This window comes from Tamandua tetradactyla, chromosome 12 (genome assembly GCF_023851605.1).
Source record: "Tamandua tetradactyla isolate mTamTet1 chromosome 12, mTamTet1.pri, whole genome shotgun sequence".
Lineage (NCBI taxonomy): Eukaryota > Metazoa > Chordata > Mammalia > Pilosa > Myrmecophagidae > Tamandua > Tamandua tetradactyla.
Window position 1 is genome coordinate 31979710 of NC_135338.1, and position 20958 is coordinate 32000667.

General features: G+C 49.6%; 1 protein-coding gene across 3 annotated transcripts in view; it reads left to right on the plus strand.

Annotated features, from left to right (window-relative positions):
* The window catches only part of PAPLN (papilin, proteoglycan like sulfated glycoprotein), a 50009-nt gene that overhangs the window by 4166 nt on the left and 24885 nt on the right, over positions 1-20958 (plus strand). For all 3 annotated transcript variants that reach the window (XM_077122966.1, XM_077122965.1, XM_077122967.1), the window contains exons 3-14: positions 2652-2776; positions 4185-4245; positions 4544-4646; positions 5135-5265; positions 6111-6234; positions 6728-6808; positions 6932-7104; positions 7268-7391; positions 7877-8003; positions 8766-8985; positions 9588-9770; positions 9920-10061. In XM_077122966.1, coding sequence (XP_076979081.1) covers positions 2652-2776; positions 4185-4245; positions 4544-4646; positions 5135-5265; positions 6111-6234; positions 6728-6808; positions 6932-7104; positions 7268-7391; positions 7877-8003; positions 8766-8985; positions 9588-9770; positions 9920-10061 — 1594 coding nt within the window. The remainder of the gene's footprint in view (positions 1-2651; positions 2777-4184; positions 4246-4543; positions 4647-5134; positions 5266-6110; positions 6235-6727; positions 6809-6931; positions 7105-7267; positions 7392-7876; positions 8004-8765; positions 8986-9587; positions 9771-9919; positions 10062-20958) is intronic.

A 20958-nucleotide genomic window follows, 5' to 3' on the forward strand; every position in this document is an offset into this window, starting at 1 on the left:
TGCCGGGTCTGCAGAGTTGGGCGCTGTCCGGCTGGCGCCTGGATTGTCCCCTGGCTGTCAGCTGCGCTTCTCTGGGCGTTGGCAGGAGGATGTGGAGGCTCCAGCCCGGACCTGCCCCAAAGGGATCCCCTGGGGGAGACTGACAGCCCTGCCCACCCCTCTGAGAGAGGAAAGACCCCCTGGGAAAGGACCAAACTATGCTGCCTTGGGAAGGACAGCGGCAATGTGGTGATAAGCCCACGATGAGAAGGACCCCTCTGACCAGAGCCATGGGGTCAGGCAGGATGGACCTCAGTGGTAGTGGGTGGCAGGCACTCCTCCCAGAGCCCTATAGACCCAACAGGGGCCGCAGTTGGAGTGGTGGGTGGGTTAGAGCCATCCTTCCCCAGGTCCCCTCTTCAATCTGCAGGCTTAGAATGGCATCTCTGCCCTCCCATGTCCCTCTTCTGAGGGCCTTTGGAGCCTGCTTCCTCCTGGAGCCAGGGGCCACAGGGACAGTGTCAAGACCCTAGGATAAAACCTCAGAGACACCCTGTAGCAGCTGGGCGAGGGTGGGCAAATCACCGAGTCTCAGGTTCCTTTAATTTGGGGGTAAAAATTGTCTGCTCCACAGGGCCGATGTGCAGAGGAAATGAACCAAGGTTTACAAAACACCTGGGGTCCATCCTGTGTTCCTTGGAAACCAAATTAGCCATCTCCTGCCTCCTACTCTCAGTCTGTGAGCCTCAGATGGTGGAGGGGGTATGGCCAGGATTCAAAGCTCAGCTGTCTCCACGTCTGTGGTTCTAGACCACCTTCTTGGGATGACTCTGGGGGCGTCAGCTGGAGCAGAAGGAGCAGGTGATTGAGAGGCATGGCTCAGAGATAGAAGACTGCTACCCAGGCTAGCCCTGAGTTTGGTCAGGGGGACATACACTGAGGCAGTGGACTGTGAGGACCTCTTATCTCCTCCATTTCCACCTGCATGCACCCACTCTCTCTCACGCACATACACGCACACAGACCCTCAGAGGCTTGCACACCCATTCATGGACATTGGGAAAAGCACGTGCAGGAAGGTGGGGGGGCGGGCTCCTGAGTTGCTCCAGGTGGAAGTGGAAGGAGGAATGGGTGCGGTGCTGAGAGTATCCCAAGGCAGGTGGGGGCAGGCCCAGGGTGAGGTTGGACTGGACTGGCTCATTATGGCTTCACCATCGTGCAGCACATGGGTCTGGTAATTAGAGAGGAATGAATGTGCCTGTGCGGCTCCTGTCTAGTATGTTTTCTTTCCTTGGAGAGACCGAAAATCCTTCAGGCTCTATAATCCTTCCATCTTTGCTTCACTGTTTACTTCCTGGTCTAGAAGGCTGCTCCAACTCCAGCCATCATATCTGCTTCCCAGCTAGCAGGAAGGAATTTAGGAGGAAACAGAGAGGCAAAGGGCATATGCAAGTATCTCTTAAGGAAGATTACTGAAGGTTGTGCCCAACACTTTTACTTACATCTCATTGACCAGAATAAGTGATGTGGACATACTCAGCTACAGGAAATCTGGGAAAAATATTTTTTTATTTAGGGCAGTCAGGTACCTAAGAGTCAAGGGTGCTATCACAATGGGAGAGAGAAGGATGGATGCTGGGGGACACCACATCCCCTGCCAGACACACACACACACACACACACACACACACACACACACAGAGAGAGAGAGAGAGAGAGAGGATTAGTTTAAATTCCTAATTGAAATACACCTGCTACAGAAACTTCTAGAAGTGAAGTCACACAGAAGCAGGTGCAGTGAGATTGATGTGGCTTTTTCTTTTTAGAACATAGTGAAGCATGGTGCTGCCTGGGGGTGACATTTCCTGTCCAGATGGAGCCCTGCCTACCGGAGAATACGCCCTGTTCCTTCCCGCCCCTACTCTTTTATATCTCTACTTCAATAGGCTCCCATTCCAAGAGCATGCTAACAGACATCTGGGTTTCTAAACCAAATCTGTATGAGCTAGAGTGTATCATCATCAAGAGAGAAAGGCTCTGCCTGAGCTTGGCTGTTTCCCTCTGTGCCTGGGCAAATAACAGGAGCTCAGGAGATGCTCCTGGTGGTGGTTTGTGAAGCGGCTGAGCGTGGTTAGGTGATGTGCCCCAAGTCACACAGCAGAGGGGCAGGGTGCGAAGCCCTCCTCCCGATTCCCTCCTCAGCGGCTGTGCCTCTGTCCTAAGTCGCTTCCCTTCTTTTCTTTTAGAACCCCCTCTCATAAGTCAATGTTGACCCTCAAATGCCTGGGCTCTTGCACCGCCCCTCGCTGCAGGGTTCTGGGGTTGCCTCTGGGACTCCAGACTTTTCCTAGCTGCCTCACTCCTTTCAGCACATGGTTGGCTTTCAGCTCCTTCTGGTGAAAGCCGGCTAATTTTGTAAATGAGTATGTTTTGCGATGCTTGGTGGCATCACTGAGTCCTGAAGGGCTAGTATCCTCAAGGAGAATACCAGCTCCTTGAACAGGTGAGACAGTGTTTTAAGGTAGGGGCCCATCGAGTGAGCCCCTAGGTAGCCTTGTGGGGGCTCCAGGCTCCAGCTCCGAGGTGGTGGTGTCCTCCCACCCCAGCCTTGCCCAGGGTTTCAGTGGAAGCTAGGAGCTGACCTGGGCCTCTGGGCGTGTCTTTTCCTCCAGGCCCGAAAGGTGAAGCGGCAGAGGCTGCAGGTCGACATCTGGGGCCCCTGGGGCGAGTGGAGTCCCTGCAGTCGGACCTGCGGAGGGGGCATCAGCTTCCGGGAGCGCCACTGCCCTTCCCAGAGGTAGGGGAGGTTGGTGTGCGCTGCCTGGTAAAAGACGACAGGCACCGATGCAGCCGACTGCTAGATCCTCGGCCAACGCTGGGCCAGGGGGCAGAGCCACCGCGGCAACATAATTGTTCCGGAAGTATTACCAGACAAAGGCCGTGGGTTCTTTTGCCCAACATGCTAAATAACCAATTCCTGAGACACTGGGTTTTCAAAGAGAGAAAGAGTTTATTACTAGATGCGCAGTAGGAGAGCAGATGGGCTAGCGGCCCAAAGTCTATCTCCCTGAACTGCAGTAATTCGGGTAGTTTTATTAGAGAAAAGGCAGGCAGGATTTAGGATAAAGAGCACCATGGCCCCAGATGATGTAACTAGAGGTGATTTAATTATTGAGCACGTGCAGACTGTTTACATGCTCCCTCCCAGGCCATGTGTAAGACAATGGCCGAATGAGGTACAGGTGACTCATTTTTACAGTTTAAGTTACTGAGTAGTCTCAGTTATCAAGAAAACTTTAGATTTGGGGTGGGTTAGTTCTAGGCTGACCTAAGACCCTTCGTTAATAAACATTAAGGGCGGTCTTTAGTGATTATGGATTGAAAGTTGAAAAACTGGATAACGGTGTTCGAGTGAAGGTTAGTCACAAGGTTTTTACAATCACAGGGCAGAAGATAAGGGCTATGTAATCATTATTAGAGATCAAGGCAGGTGGATTACAATTTAGAGATCTCAGGAATTTCCCTGTCTATTCCAATACACCAGAAAGCAAAAAGGAATGTCTATATAATGATTCGGTAATCAAAATCATCCCTTAAATCTTAATTTCTTGGTTACAGAAGCAGCATTAGTGGAATATTGAGGCATTTCCCGTGTATTATTTACATTCTGATTTCAACAGTCAGCCTTATTTTTTTGAGGAGCTGGAGCCCTGTCTTTTTCATTCACTCCTGGGTCCCTAAATCATAATGCAGTGCCAGACGCAGTGAACAAACGTTTTTTGAATGAATGAATAATCTTGACCCAAAAAAGTTCACTGCCTTACTTGAGTGGTTTCTTGACTCTCAACCACTTTGTCAAGTCTGGATGTTTCCCATTTCCAATGATTTTTAAAGCACCTACAGAAAGGGTGGGATGCAAAAAAAAGAAGAGGTAATTACTTTCCCTGTCAGTGGATTTAACTCTTTGTTCCTAAGAACTCTGTAAGAAAAACAGATATGGAGCTAGTATTATTCTAAGTTCCTACTACAGGGGATTTTGTGTGCGCTCACCCCCTCCTCACCCTGCAGCCCCTCCCGCCCGCCCTGCCCACCGGGACCCCTGCGGAAGGGCCCAAGCTGAGGAGAGCGTTGGGCGGGGGAGGTCGGGGCGCGGGGTGTTGGCGGGAGGTGGAAGGGCGCGTCTTCTCGCTGGTCTCCTCCGGCAGGAGAGATGGGGGCTCCGGCTGCGTGGGCCCCGCTCGGAGCCACCGCTCGTGCAGCACCGAGGTAAAGCTCGCGGAGCCCGGGTGGGGATGAGGGGGGTTCCCCAAACCACCCTGCCCCGGACCCCCAGGCGCCTCCCTCCCCAGGCGCCTCCCTCCCCGGCGTCCCGCGTGACTGGCCTAGTCTCCCGCCCCGTTTGCCCGAAGGCAGCCCAAAGCGCGCTGGAGGGAAGGCGCGCAAGTCCCGGGGCTCGAACTCCGCCTCCAGGGGCGTGGACGCAGCGGGATTGCGACCTCTGGGAGGGGTGGGCGGCGGTGGGAGCCCCGGCCGCGGGATCCACCTTCCCCTCGGGCCGCCGCAGAGCTGCCCCGACGGCGCCCGGGACTTCCGAGCCGAGCAGTGCTCGCATTTCGACGGCGAGGAGTTCCAGGGCAGGCGGTACAAGTGGCTACCCTATTACGGGGGTAAGTGGGCAGGCGCCCGGGCTCCGGGACGTCCCCCAGGATGGGGGCGTGGGCCGCTGTTGTCCAGGCCAGGCCTTTTGCTATCCCGGTCCCCATCATTTTGAGATCTCTTTTAAACATTGCTCCTTAACTTCAAAATCCCCATTGCCATATTCTAGAACCCTTGTCAAATCAACATGCCTAAGTATTCCATTCATTGAGAATTTACTTAAAGAGTGGCCTATTGTTAACACATGGGCTGTTATAAATGGTGCTGAGAAGGGCCTACAGCTGTTCCCTTATTTTGGGCTATTTCTTCCCCTTGATTCCCAGAGATGCAGCAGTTGGGTGGAGAAACATCCCTTCTCCCTGGGGTGCGGGTGAGAGCCTGAGTCACAGAGGGGGACTGCTGCAGGGGCTTTCTCTCCTAGCCATTCGTGGACTTTGGGCCCCAGAGAAGGTCATTGTTGAACCTTGGGGTCTCAGCTTTCGCCTCTCACCCTCCCCAGCCCCAAACAAGTGTGAATTGAACTGCATCCCCAAGGGGGAGAACTTCTACTACAAGCACAGGGAGGCCGTGGTAGACGGGACACCCTGTGAGCCTGGCAGACGGGACGTCTGTGTGGACGGCAGCTGCCGCGTGAGTTGTGTCCCTTGCCTCTCCCCCACCTCTGAGCAGACTGGTGGCCACAGCCGGTGCTGCCCCGCCCCAGCCCCTGCAGAGCCACGGAGTCCTTGTGAGCTTGTCTCCTTCTCAAGCTATCTGGACTCTGAAGCCCAGCTTCTGGGTGCATCATATTACAAATGCCTCGTGAATCTCTTACCTCTTTGCCCTTGAGAGCTCAAGTCCCCAAATAAGAGCAGCCCTGTGGGTGGCATGCCACAGAAGCCCAGCTAAATTGACAGAAGCCAAAAATTTCTGGGACTGGCTGGCTGGCTCCTGGTGCCTGAACAATGCTGCTAGGAATGGACCTCTCCTTGCCCCTTGACTTTGCTGTCTTCTGATTCAGACCATTCTCCAGTGGGTTCTCCCTGTGAGGTAGCAAGATGGCCAGCAGCAGCTCCAGAATCCTCCTGCACCAGCCGGCCACCTCCCTGGGGGCAGAGGACCTCATTCCTGGAGTTGTAACAATCTGGGGTTGCCTCTGCTGGGCTGGGCTTGGCTTGGGGTCACCCCTCAACACCATCTCTTTGAGCCAAGGGTTTAGCCTGCTCATTGCCCATTACCCATTGTGGGAGTGAGGTAGCTTCCAAAGGGAAAATCAGGTGGTGTTGCCAGAAGAGGGGAGATGGTGCTGAGCAGGCAACAGGAGCGGATTGTCAAGCATAAGCCAGGTGCATGCTGGACTCAGCCATCATGGTCTGCTAATGATTAGCTACTGAGCATTCAGGACATGCTCAGTGTGTGGGGGCTGGGGTCTGAATCTTGGGGTGTCCCTCAGTCCCCCTAGTCTCTCCCAACTCTCCCTCTTCTTTGCCCGGCAGGTTGTGGGCTGTGACCACAAGCTAGACTCGTCCAAGCAGGAGGACAAGTGTCTGCAGTGTGGGGGCAACGGCGCGTCCTGCTACCCCATCACAGGCACCTTTGATGCAAACAACCTGAGCAGAGGTAAGAGAGCACAGAGGGGCCAGGAGCCAGGGTTCGGTGGGTGGGGGGTGGTGGGGAGGTCTTCCTTACCCATCTCCCACTCTGGCCGACCCTCGAGGCCCCGTACCCCTCCCTGGTGCCCAGAGAGTCTGATGCTGGTGCTCAGGCCAGGCCTAAAAGGCTCCCTGTGGCCTCAGTGCAACCCTCCCACAGAGCCCCTGCTCACTGAGCTGCCACCTGTGTGCCCCTCGTCACCCCTTCCCCCTTTTGTCCCCTCTGTGCCCCTCCACTTCCCAGTTGGTTCTGAGTGTCCCCTACCCCCCTGGCCTCTGTACACACTGTTTCCTCCCCAGAATGCTCTCCCCCTGGCCTTCCCCGAGCCGACCCGGTTCTGTGCTGCCCTGACACTTAGCATCTTCAGGGGCAGCTCCTTCCTCTGCCTGGTTGGCCCAAGGCAGGAGGATTGCTCAGCACCCACCTTCCACCCCGAAAACCTCCTCTCCGCCTCCCTCAGGCTACAACCAGGTCCTCATTGTCCCCGTGGGGGCCACGAGCATCCTCATTGAGGAGGCTGCTGCCAGCAGGAATTTCCTGGGTGAGCGAGAGCCCCGGTGTGGGGCCAAGGCGGGCTGGGGCTGCAGGGCGGCGGTGGTGGTGGTGGTGGTGGGGGAGCGGGGAGCCCCCACTGGCCCTGGCTGAGGCCCGTCCCCCTGCACAGCGGTGAAGAGCGTGCACGGCGAGTACTACCTCAACGGGCACTGGGCCATCGAGCCAGCCCGCGCCCTGCCCGCAGCCAGCACCGTCCTGCGGTATGAGCGGGGCACTGAGGGCGACCTGGCCCCCGAGCGGCTCGCTGCCCGAGGCCCCACCTCGGAGCCCTTGGTCATCGAGGTGAGTGGGGCGGGGGGGGGGGGGTGCTCCTGGTCCCCCGAGGCTGTCTAGCCCTGGACATGGGTTTGGGGTCCTCTGGGCCTGGGGGTGGGGTGGGTATGGGGGTGGGGGACACCGCCCAGCTGGCAGCAGACCCCACCTCAGCCAGGACCCTCCGTGGCAGCTCATCAGCCAGGAGCCCAACCCCGGCATCCGCTACGAGTACTACCTGCCGCTGAGGGCCCCCGACCCCGGCTTCAGCTGGAGCCACGGCTCATGGAGCGACTGCAGCGCTGCGTGTGGTGGAGGTGAGGGCACAGCGGGCAGCCTACCACTCCCCACCCCCCAGCCCCCAGCCTCCACGGGGTGCCAGGCACTTCCCACCACCATGGACAAGTCCTCTCCTCTAGGCGCTTACAGTCCTGTAGGGCAGAGACACGAGTAGGGGAGAGTTCCCACACCCTTGGGGGCACTTTGGGCAACTCAAGGAAGGACCCCTGACCCAAGCTAAGAGGACCGGGGGGCTCCTCAGAGGTGGCGCATCTCAGCAGAGGGGCAGGCTGTCGGAGACTGACACAACGCCTGGAGCTGATGACCAGGTGTCCCTCCTAGCCAGCCTCCCCCTACTTCGCCACCCAGCCTCAGCTTCATCATTTGTAAATTGGGGATGACAATAGCACCAACCCCTGGGGGCCATTTGAGGCTCACGCAGGAACTGCGCCTGGGATGTGTCCAGAGCAGCCCTGGCCCGGGGAGTGTCTGGTGACTCTGCTGACAGCCGGGCCCCCCACAGGCCACCAGTCCCGCCGGGTGTTCTGCACCAGCGACGGCGAGGCCTACCCCGACCACATGTGCCAGAGGCAGCCACGGCCAGCCGACCACCGCCCCTGCAACCCCCAATCCTGCCCGCAGACCAAGCGGTGAGGCCCTGCCAGCCTCCTCTCCCCAGAACTTGGATGGGAAAGGAGGGGGGTCTCTAAGCTGCTTGGGTGTGGACTTGAGGAGGTTGGGTGGGCCAGGGCCCCCTACAGCTGTGGCTGGGGTGCAGAGGGGGCAGCTTCCAGTGGGGGCGGATGGCCGGAGGGGGCCGAGCATGTGAGGCCCTGAGCTGTTTTTTCTCTGGAGGGCAATGTGTCTGCCTGTGTGTGCTTCTGAAGAGCTCAGCTCGTTCTTCGGGTGGCACCTGGGTGGGGAAGGTGTGGGGGTCCCTGTGGATCTGAGCACGGGGCCGGCCGGGTTGATGCCCTTGCATCGGTGCACATCTCACCTGCACCAGCCCGAATTATGGTGCCTTGCTGGGGCCCGCAGTGTGTGCAGAAACAGGTGATCTGCCGGCCACGGGCTCCCTCAGGGGCTGCCCCTGCCTGTGGTCCTTGGGCACCAGCTCCAGGCAGGGCCACGCCACACACAGCGAGCACAGCCCCTCAGGGAGATGCCCACGTCTGAGGTCGGACCCAGAGGGAATGCCGTCTGTCCGGGGGTGCACAGTAGCAGGAGGCAGCCAGGGTCTTGGCCTTTGCCTTGCTCTTTGCTCCCCACTTGCACAGGCCCTTATTTCCGGAGGATGGGCTGGGAGGGGCAGAGGGCTCAGTCCACTGCCTTGGAGACAGCTGGTCTCCCCTCAGGGCTGGTTTGCAGCCCCTGCCCTGGGCCAGTCTTACCAGATTCCCGCTCCCTGCCAGCTGGAAGACGGGCCCGTGGGCCTCCTGCTCGGCCTCCTGCGGAGGCGGCTTCCAGTTCCGCTCTGTCTATTGTGTCTCCACCGGTGGGGATGGCGTCCAGGAGGCTGCCGAGGAGGCTGCCGAGGAGGCCGAGTGTGCAGGCCTGCCTGGGAAGCCCCCTACCACTCAGGCCTGCAACCTGCAGCGCTGCGCGGCCTGGAGCTCAGAGCCCTGGGGAGAGGTGAGGCTTCTGGTCCAGGTGGGTTGGGGGTGGGGTGGAAACCAGGGGCTGCAGCAGGGCAGGGCCAGGCCGAGCCAGGAGGCTTGTCCTCTAATGTGGAAATTGAGATCTGGGGGAGGCAATGGAACCTAACAGGATGTCTTAGAAGCTGGGACAAGGCTGGGACTAGAAGCAGGTACTTGGTCTCCTGGTCCAGTGCCCTTCTTCCTTCTTTAGGACCCCAGGGCAGGACAGGTAAGGCTCTGGGTTAGCATGGAGTCTCCTCTGTGCTGAGAGCATCGCTTTGGGGGAATAGGGGACGGGGGTGGAGGTGAGAAGGAAAGAGGGTATCCTGGCTATATCTGGGGCTGTTGGTCATTGCTTCTAATGCCTACATATTTTCAGGGCACAAGTGAGTGGATGTGGGAAATAATCCTCAATCTGTTGCCATGATTCAGGCTATGTGACCTTAGGGCAGTTATTTGGCCTCTCTGGGCCTGGGAGCTGGACATGGGCTGAGGGTGCTGTCTACCCTCCGTGCCAGGCTGTGGGCCTCCAGTGGTCCGTGCTGACCTGGCTCCTCTGGGCGGGGTCAGCTCCTGCTGACAGCTGGACCCTTGCAGTGCTCGGTCAGCTGCGGCCCTGGAGTCCGGACCCGGACTGTCACTTGCCAGAGTGACGAGGGGTCTGTGCTCCACGCCACGGCATGCTCTTTGGAGGACCGGCCACCCCTCACCGAGCCCTGTGTGCGTGACGACTGTCCTCTCCTCAGTGACCAGGCTTGGCACGTCAGTGCCTGGAGTCTGGTGAGTGTTTGCCCCACGCCCTCCCCCTCACACCGGGGGGCTGGGTTCCTTGGGTCTCTGTCGGTTGGTGAGTCCCCCTTCCTCCCTCCCTTGTGGGTGGCCCCACTCCGAGCCTCAGGGTCCCCTCCCCGCCCGCCCCATGGGCCCAGTGCTCCAGGAGCTGCCGCTCGGGCACTCGGAAGCGGCAGGTGGTCTGTGCGGCGGGGCCGCCCGGCCGGTGCGGCAGCCTGCAGCCATGGAAGCCAGCGGAGGTGGAGCCCTGTAACACGCAGCCCTGCCATCTGCCCCAGGGTAAGGACGGGAGGCAGGGAGGAGCCCTGCTGAGCCTCTCCCCCACGCCAAGCCCAGCGGGCATTTGCTGCTTCAGGGCCTTTGCCTGTCCTGTGCTGGCCACCTGGAAGCCTCTTCCCCTCATCTCGTCTACTAAAGCCTTTGACAGTGAAAGTCCAACTCTGTGCAACCTCACAAAGCTAGCCCAGTTTTCTCCGCTTGGAAGGAGCAACTTCCCCCTTGCCCATACCCCCTGGCACGCTGTCCAGTTGTGACTTAGCCTTCCTTGGCCTGCAGTGGTTTGTATACAGCTTGTTTGGCCTATTAGCAGTAAGCTCTTACTGCTGCTCCTTTTTTTTTCTTCCCACATCGGTCCTTTCCCTTTACTTCATTTTTTTGTTAGAGAAGTTAGAAGTTGTGGGTTTGCATAACATTCATGCATTAAATATAGAATTCCCATGTACCAGCCCACCACCATCTTGCATTGGTGTGGAACTTTGTCCCAATCTATGATGGCACTTTTTTATTATTGCATAATTAACCCAAGTCTGTGGTTTCATTTAGGGTTCACTGTTGACTACTCCTGTGTTGGTAGTTCCGTGATTTTTTTTTTTAAATGTTTTCATTCTGTTACCGTAAATGCAATCTAACATTTCTCCTTTTAATCATATTCAGATATATGTAATTCACTGCTGGTAATTGCATTCACAATGTTGTGCTGCCATCACCGCCATCCATTATTAAAACTCCATCATTCCACATAGAACACTGGACATTTTAAGCCTTGATTTCCCATTCCCTATCCTCACCACATCCCCTGGTAACCTATAGTCTAGATTCTGACTCTGACTTTGCTTATTCTAATTGTTTCAAATCAGTGCGATCATAAAATAGTTGTCCTTTTGCGTCTGGCTTATTCGGTCAACATGATGTCTTTAAAGTTCCTCCATGTTGTCGCCTGTATCAGGACTTCATTCCTTTTTAGGGCTGAGTAATAATCTGTTGTATGCATAGACCACATTTTGTTTATCCATTCATGAGTTGATGGACATGGATTATTCCCGTCTTGTGGCAATTGTGAATAATTTGCTGCTGTGAACATTGGTGTGCAAATACTTCTTCAAGTTCCTGCTTTCAGTTCTTTGGTGTATGTACCTGGTAGTGGCATTGCCGAGTCATATGGTAATTCTATATTTAGCTTCCCGAGGAACTGCCAAACTGTGTCACATTGGCTGCTGCACCGTTTGACATTCCCACTAACAATGAATGAGAGTTCCTATTTCTTCACCTTCTCGACAGCTTTTTTTTTTTTTTTTAATAGCATCCATTCTAATGTGTGTGAAACGGTATCTCGTGTTCTCTTTTTCTTTTTTTTTAGAGCAAGTAGGTAGAAAATTTACTGAGTATGCATGCAGGGGGCATGTGGGCACTCTTGCAGGAGGACAGAGGCAAGGGGCAGTGTGGGGCCATTTCCTTCTTAAACATAGCTCTTTACTTTTATTTTATTTTTTTCTTTTTGCATGGGCAGGCACCAGGAATCAAACCTGGGTGTCTGGCACGACGGGTGAGAACTCTGCCACGGAGCCACCGTCACACCGCCTGCCGTTTGCTTTTGTAGATTCACTTTACTTACTCTCCCTCTCCCTTCCTTGGTCAGGGTTTCTTTTCTCCTCCCTTTTCTCCAGGGCGGTGCCTGGTGGTAGATATGGCATTTGGGTGGGCCAGTCGGCTCCACCCTTCTCTGTAGATGACTCACTCAGGTGGGGGTCCTTTGACCTCAGATGGGTGGGCTGCCGCTGTTGGTTCCCATAAGTAAGTGGGAGCCCCTGGGCAGGCTGTCCAGGACACGGGCCCGCCTGACCTTGATTAACCTTGCTTTTAAGGGCTCCTTCATGTTTTTTTTTTTTAATGCATAGAATCTTTAATTACTTATGAATATAGTTCAAATGTATTTATTTATTTATCTCCAGCATGGCAGGCGAGAACTCTGCCTGCTGAGCCACCATGGCCCGCCCTTTTTTTTTTGTTTTCTCTCCCCTCTCTTCCTGTTCTAGCCTGCCCCTTAATCCCGAGGGGTCCTGAGGGATGAAGGGTCTGTCTTCTGTAGCTGCTTTTGGCATCTCAAGGGCGTAGACTGTCCGAATGACCTCATTTCAGTGGAGAAGGGGGGAGTTCAGAGGAACGGTTGGAATGGCCGAAAATCCTCCCATCCACATTGGGTTGGTGTGAAAAGCTTGGAAGAAATAAACTTGGTGAAAAGCTTAAGAACGCAAGGGCCAATTAATAGCATGAGGAGGATAGCAGTGAGCAGGTTTAGGAGACGCGCTGGCCAATTGAGGCTGACGGAGAGGGAAGGATATGACATCTTTCAGGTCCAAGAGTGACTCTTATTTGGGCAGCTCGTTCTTAATTGGAGACTAAGAGGGTGCGTGTGCAAGCTAAAGGGTGTAGGCAGGCAGCTTAGAAGGGGCTTGACTGATGGGGCTGCGCGTCCCTCGGCTGCTGTGTCGGCTCAGTTATTCCCTCGACAGATGTTAAGTAATATTTTCTGATGGCCAGGGCAATGAATTGCCACTATTTTTTTTCTTGGTAAGAGCACGACGTTTAAGAAATTGACTGGTATTTAATCAGGAGAAAGTTTTGCTTTTTTTTTTACGCTGCTATGTGAGCATAGAGGACCTGTGAGAAAAGGCATAGCCTTTTCCCTTTTCCTAGTTCTAGAGCTCAGGTGAGGGCAATTAGTTTTGCTTTCTGCACTAAAGTCTCTGGGGGTAGGGCTTTAGCTTATTAAATTGGGAGCCATCATTGCTTAAGAGAATGAAGGAATTCCCCAGGTGGGGAGTTTAATAGATTTATGGTTTGTTTCTTTAAGGGACTTTGCAGATATATATATTATCATCATCATCATTATTATTTTTTGCTTAAAATATTCTGGCTCTTTTTTGGTTTCAAATAAAAGCAAAAGTTTTAGAATAGACAATATTATGTTTATTTTAGTCCTAACGATCAGCAATATTTACATGTTGCTGCATAGTAATGCTGCCTTTCAGAGCTGGAGAACTTTAACTGAATCGTGGGTGTTACATAGTTAGTTAAAGTTCTAGGGAACTACTAGGTTATTCAGAGAGCATAGCATTTCAGAATTCAGGAGCAATTAATTTAGAAATAACAGGAATAAATAATTAGGAGAAATGTGATTGCTGTAAGAGCTTATACTTTAAACTTTACTTTTTAAAAAGCGTTTTAAAATGAATTTCCTTTTAGAAATAACACCAGACAGTTGTTTTATATTGAGGTTATCAACTTCAAATTATAGTGAAAGTTTTGTCTTGTTCTACCTTTGTACACTTGCTATGGTTAAGTTAATTAACAGCTAGAACACAGTTTTTATACTTGCTTTACTTCTCTTTTAAAGTCCTTTTGTTGAAGATGAATTTCTGACATATAGCTGAAACCACCTGTGCTTTTAGAGAAGTCTTAAAGTAGTATAACTATAAATAAGTTTGGTTGTTTTATATTATGCAGATTATATTAGGATATAACATGAACAATGAAAACATTAATTTTTTAGGAATTTTAAATCTAAAAATACGTGAATAATTTTGCCCATGCAAATTTAGGTAATAGGTTAGAAAATTTCTTAATTATTATAATACGTCTTTAGCACTTTTTATGTAACATGTTAAACTATTTTAGCACCTCACTTTTACAAACTGAGAGAACAAATCCTTTGTAAGTTTTCTTTTAAGAGTGAGAAAGCTTTTTTTAAATAAGCAATAATAAAGTTAACATAAATATTAGCAAGGATATTATTCTGATGTGATGTAAAACTTTTATCTTTTAGGCAGGGTTACTCAGATGGTTAAGAAAACTTTATAACTTTTCATTAAAAGCAGTTTAACAGAGAATAGCACTGACTAGGACAGACAGAATTTTATTTATTATTTTTTAAAATATTCAGGGAACTTTATTTTCTAAAGGATAAAGCAAATAAGATACAGTTTTCATTTAACCAAATAAGCATAATCTACCCTTAATATAAAATGTGCTTACATGGTAAATTACACATGAAGTTAAAGGGAAGGCAATTTTATATATGTAAAATTAACGCAACTATACCAATTTAACAGTAATATTAATCAAGACATTGTACATTTTGAAAAACCCAACATTTTAAAGCCAATTATCTATAGTAAACCAAGGGAAGTTATAATATGGCATGATTTGACTCAAAGCAAAAATTAAGGCACCTGCCATGAATTTAGACCAATAATTTTCGTTTTAAAAGCTTGTAAGATAGATTTATTTAACCAAGACACCTGTTTCAAAGGGGGAGAAAATTGGGATTTGATTTACTGGCAGGTAACAATGTGGCTAAAACCCTGCTGGTCCAAGGAAAGCTGATTCCTGTACCTTAACTTGGAACAGCTCAGCTAACTGGGTAGTTGATGCTCTTAACTAGTATCTCATCTCCTATCCTCAGTGGCTTGTCAAAAACTTTATGAGGTTCACCCTGTGTTACAAAATTCCCTTTTGTTTTTCCTGATGACTTAAAGGAGAGATCCTGAGACTACTGACAAACGCAGAGAGCCATCCTTTTTTTTTTTTTCCTAATTCATTAATGCATAGACACCTCAATCTTTTCATTCAGCAAGCTAGGGCTAAGAATATAAATAGCCAATATTTGCAGTTTTTCCACAGTACTAGAAAACCCAGAACCTACCTTATTTCCCTGAACCCGATTATTAAAAAGGAAATTTGATCAATAAAACCTATAAAATCAAGCAAAGGAGGAACCTTATTTTTAAAATCTATTTAACTTCAGATGTCACTCCAGATGATGTATATAGTAATTAATAGCGATTTAATCATAAATCCAGTAAAAGCATTTCGTAACTAAATGCAAATTTTAGTTCAGTTGATTGCCTTTTTGGGATTAAAAGTACTAGTTACATGCTAAGATGTCTATGGGTCATTGAGTTCAACAGCATGTTCTGATAAGGCATCTACTTTTGCTAGTATTTTTCCTTAAATTTCTCTAGCATAGTAAATCCCTTTGACTTACTAAAATAATTCAGGTGAAATCAATGCTGACATAAATAACTTTCCCTGACTTGGCTCCATGGTAGCATTTAGTGGAACTGCAATGCCTCAGTTACAAAATGCTCAATCAATTTTTTTTTTAATTGCAACTTATTTAGTATATTCACTCATGTAAAACTCAAGGTAGTATAATAGAAAGAATATTGTTAAAATGGAGTGGAAAAGCATCTCTCCCAAATTTCCAGATGCTAAAGACTGTGGTAAAACTAGGCTGAGTGTCTGTTCCATTTATAATCACCTTATTACAGGACAGTTACTTGACCCTATATGGGGAAATATGCTTTCAATTCAAGAAATAGTGAAGAGCCTACCTGTACATAAGGCAAAGAGTCCAAATCCTAAATTCTAAATTTGCATTGACGCATTAGAGTTAACAAAATTTAGATTATGTCTACATAGATTTGATATAATTATTTATACTGCAAATATATTTGCATATGTAGGAAAATGTACTCTTTACTGACTAAGTAGGGTCCCCTACTGAAGCTTAACACCCTTTTTTTTTTTCAATTTTATTGCACTATATTCACATGCCACACAAACCATCCAAAGTATACATCACTGGTTACATTACCATCACCTACTTTTATATACATCCCCGTGACCTATTTTAGAATATTTTCATGACTCCAGAACAGAAATTAGAATTAAAAAAAAAAAACACCAGAAATCCACTCATACTACTTATCACCTCCTATTGTTGAGCCATAATAACAACCACATTTTATTACTTTATATATTCATCTGGTGCTTTTGCAAGGCACTGCGGTAAACTAGAAAACTCAGAATGACCAATAAAGAAACCTTGGAATGATACATGAAGGTTGATATGAAAAGACAGCTTGAGGCAGGGTGCTTTACTGAATTTTTTTTTAACTTTTTTTATTGTATAGTATAACATATATACAAAGCAAAGAAACAAAAAAGCAATAGTTTTCAAAGCACATTTCAACAAGTAGTTACAGGACAGATCCAGAATTTGTCATGGGCTACCATATGATCCTCTCAGAGTTTTCCTTCTAGCTGCTCCAGGATATAGGAGGCTAGAGGGCTTAAATACTTTATCATCACAATCGATTTTTTTTCCCTTCTATTTTTGTGAACAATAACATATATACAAAAAAACTATAAATTTCAAAGCATAGCACCACAATTAGTTGTAGAACATATTTCAGACTTGGACAATTTCAGGTTTTTACTTCTAGCTGCTCTAAAATACTGGAGACTAAAAGGTATCAGTTTAATGATTCAGCATTCATATTCATTTGTTAAGTCCTATCTTCTCTGTATAACTCCACCATCACCTTTGATCTTTCCATCCCTCTCGTTGGGGTTGTTTGGGCTATGGCAATTCTAAATTTTTGATATTGGAAGGGTCTGTCACTAGTATGGGGTAGGGAAATGGAACTATCTGATGTTCTGGAGAGGCTGGGCTAGGTTTCAGGACTTACCTGGACCAGGGACCCATCTGGAGGTTGTAGGTTTCTGGAAAGTTACTCTAGTGCCTGGAACCCTTGTGGAATCTTATATATACCCTAGGTATTCTTTAGGATTGGCAGGAATGGTCCTGGTTGGGGATTGGCAGGTTATGATAGGTAGCAAGGTCTACGTGAAGCTTGCGTAAGAGCAACCTCCAGAGTAGTCTCTCGACTCTATTTGAACCCTCTCTGCCACTGATACTTTATTAATTACTGTGGAGAGCCGCCTCCCGGGTTGGGCCTAGTGGTCGCGCTGCAGCCTGCTCTAGAGTTCCCCCCGCCCATCGAGTGAGCCAAGATGGCGCCCGCATCCTGCCTCCGCGTACGATACGCGGAGGCAGGATGCGGGCGCCATCTTGGCTCACTCGATGGGCGGGGGGAACTCTAGAGCAGGCTGCAGCGCGACCACTAGGCTTGTCCGCAGCCGTCTCGTTCAGCTTCTGATCCCCGGCCGGCGAAGGGAACAGGAGGGGAGAAAGAGACGGACGCAGGCAAACCGACTCGAGTGATAAACACGGGTTCGAGGCACGCAGCGGTTGTGAGCACAGACCTTTACTGGAGTTAAGCTTGCATTCTCTGTTACAGGTTCCACGCGGGCCTAAGCACCCCGCGGGGAGACAACCTCTGTGCGGCCGTCAGGTACGGCTCCCTGTGGGTCGTCTCCACCCACCCTGTCCGGGTAACCTCTTATATACTGTGCCCAAACCCAATAGGTTAGTGCCACGTATACAGAGGTGATTGGAAGATAGGGTTGGTGGGCGCGTACGTCATATGCGGAGGCAGGATGCGGGCGCCATCTTGGCTCACTCGATGGGCGGGGGGAACTCTAGAGCAGGCTGCAGCGCGACCACTAGGCCCAACCCGGGAGGCGGCTCTCCACAAATTACACTTCTTTCCCCCCTTTTGGTCAGGATATAATTGTTGATCCCATGGTGCTAGGGCCGAATTCATCCCTGGAGTCCTCTCCTATGTCTCCAGGGAGACTTTCACCCCTGGATGTCATGTCCCATGTAGGGGGGAGGGCAATGATTTCCCTTGCAGAGTTGGGCTTAGACTGAGGCCACGTCTGAGCAACAACAGAGGTCCCCCAGAAGTAACTCTTAGGCATGCCTATAGGTAGTCTAAGCTTCTATGTTACCTACATAAGCGTCAGAAGAGTAGGCTTCATGATCGAGACACCCTCGTTTTTGAAAGAGAGTCTGACTGGATATAAAATTCTTGGCTGGCAGTTGTTTTCCTTCAGCTCTTTAAGTGTTTCAGCTTACTGCCTTCTTGGCTTCTATGGCTTCTGATGAGAAATCAACCTTCGGTCTAATTGGGACTCCCTGGAAGGTAGCATGTTGCTTGTCTCTTGCAGCTTTCGGAGGTTTCTCCCTGTCTTTTGCATTCGATGGTGTGATCAGTATATGATGTGGTGTGGTAGTTAGATTCAGTTGTCAACTTGGCCAGGTGAAGGCACCTAGTTTTGTTGCTGTGAACATGAGCCAATGGTACGTGAACCTCATCTGTTGCTAATTACATCTGCAGTTGGCTAGGAGGCGTGCCTGCTGCAATGAATGACTTAATTGGCTGGTGCTTAAATGAGAGAGTGCCAAATAGCACAGCCTAAGCAACTCGGCATTCCTCATCTCAGCACTAGCAGCTCATCCCAGGCCTTTGGAGATGCAGAAAGGAATCACCCCGGGGAAAGTTGTTGGAACCCAGGGGCCTGGAGAGAAGGCCAGCAGAGACCATCCTGTGCCTTCCCATGTAAGAGAGAACCTCAGTGGAAGGTTGGCTGCCTTTCCTCTGAAGAACTAACAAAATAAATCCCCTTTTATTAAAAACCAATCCATCTCTGGTGTGTTGCATTCCGGCAGCTAGCAAACTAGAACATGTGGTGTATTTTTCTTCAAATTTATCCTGTTTGGTGTTCTCTGAGCTTCTTAGATGTGCAGATTCGTGCATTTTGCTAAGTTTGATAAGTTCTGTCATTGTTTCTTTGACTATTCCTCCTGCCCCTTTCTCTCTTTTTTCCCTCCTTCTAGGACTCTGATAATGCATATATTGGTGCCTTTAATGGTGTCCCATAGCGGTCTTAGGCTCTTTTCACTTTTAATATTTCTTTTTGCTTTCTTCTACTCAGTCTGACTCATTTCAAAAGTCTTGTCTTCTAGTTTGTTGATTCTTTCTTCTGCCAGCTCCAGTCTTCTCTTGAAACCCTCTGTTCTAGTTTGCTAGCTGCTGGAATGCCATATACCAGAAATGGAATGGCTTTTAAAAATGGGAATTTGGTAACTTGCTAGTTTATAGTTCAAAGGCCAAGAAAATGTCCCAATTAAAACAAGTCTATAGAAATGTCCAATCTAAGGGATCCAGGGAAAGATACCTTGGTTCAAAAAGGCTGACGACATTCAGGGTTTCTCTCTCAGCTGGAAGGGTATGTGGCAAAGTTTTTCAGCTTTCTCTCCCAGCTTCTTATTTCATGGAGCGCCCCCAGGGGCATTTTCCTTCTTTATCTCCAGTATCTCTGGTGGTGCGGGCTCTCGGCCTTGTGGTTCTGCTCGGCTCTGCTATGGCGTTCTCGTGGCTCTGTTGATCTGCTCTCTCAGAATCTCATGGCTTTCTCTTTTGTCATTCTCTAGCTTTTCCCAAAGTGCTTCTTCTTTTAAAGGATTCCAGTAAAACCAATCAAGGCCCACCCGGAATGGGAGGAGACATGTCTCCACCTATCAAGCTTAATCCCCACACTGATTGGGTCACATCTCCATGGAGATAAACTAACTAAAGTTTCTAACATGCAGTACTGAATAGGGATTAAAAGAAACCGTTGCCTTTATAAAATGGGGTTAGGATTAAAACATGGCTTTTCTAGGGTACATACATCTTTTCAAACCAGCATACCCTCTTGGGCATTTTTCATCTCAGTTATTGTGATTTTCAACTCCAGTAGTTCTGTTTGGTTCCTTTTTAAAATTTCTGTCTCTTTACCTAGATTCTCATATAGTTCATTTGTTTTCCTGATATCCCTTAGTTATTTCTCTGTACTTTCCTTTATCTCCTTGAGCATTTTTAAGATAATTTTTAAAAAGATTTTACTCAGAATGTCCATGTTCTCATCATCTTCGTTGGTGTTTTTTGTATTTTTATCTTCTTCCTTTGGCTAGACCATCATTTTCTGTTTCTTTGTTTTGTCTTATTTTCTTGTGTACTGTACATTTTAATATTTTAAATATGGTAACTCTGGGATTTACTTTCTGGAATATCTGTATCTTGGTTCTGTAACCATCTGGTGATAAAACAGAGGTTTTCTTGAGCTTCAGCCCTACTGTCAGGAAGCTCTCCCAATGCGAATGCAGCATGCAGGGGTTCCCTGTCTCTCTGGGCTTCTGTCTCGTCCTGGACTTATGCTTATCATTGTTTGGAATTTCTCTGCTTGCAGGGCTTTGGCTCTCCTCTCTTTCTCAAAAAACAGATCTGCCTCTCCAGGTATTTGATGCAGTCGGGCCTTTGTCCCAGACTGTGCACCTCTGGAGTTATTACACTCCTTTCATTGTCTCAAGCTGCTTTGCCTCGAGGGTAAGTTCTGGGAGGAGGGTCACTCTGGTGAGGACGCTGCCACGTCAGTCTTTTCCAGCCAAATTAGGGTCAGAGACCCATGAAAGGATACAGAGTGTGTCCAAAATATCCTGTAGAGGGGGTGAAAAATGGACCCAAAATCTTCTCTGAAGCTGATGTTTCTTGGCCTGCCCAGCAAATGCAGGCTAATTGTCCCTGCAGCCTTGAGGAAGCCCTGTGTCTTTAAATCTCCCCCACCTCCGCCCCTGTCCTGGGAGGTTGAAACAATGCCTGTTGCTGCTTTTGTCTGGGACCTGTTGAAACAATAGCTGCACTCAGAGCGGAGACCCAGCAATCTGAATTCACTCATGAAAAGCTGCAATCAGCAATTGGCTGTGCCCCTTCCTCTTTTTAGGGAAGGGGATTTTTATGTCCCTTTCTGTCATCAGCAGCAAGCCAGGGTCTGGCCCCTGTGGTGGCCTGCCACATAGGTGGAGGGTGGGTGCTACTAGCTGCCAGGTGGAGAGAACACTTCACAATTCTTTTCCCTAATTTATCTCCCTCTTTCTCTTGTTCTTCCCTGGATGCTGTACAGTGTTCTTCTGGCCCCTGTAATAGTTGTTTCAGGCAGTTTCTGCCTGTTTAATAGTTGTTTTGGTGGGAAGCCTGAGTCGTAGAACTCCCTACTCTGCCGTCCTCCCTGGAAAGTCTTTATTGCTATTTTTGTGGTTATAAACATAATGCATGTTCACTGCAGAAAATTTGGAGAAATTAGAAAAGTAGGATGTGTAGACAAAATG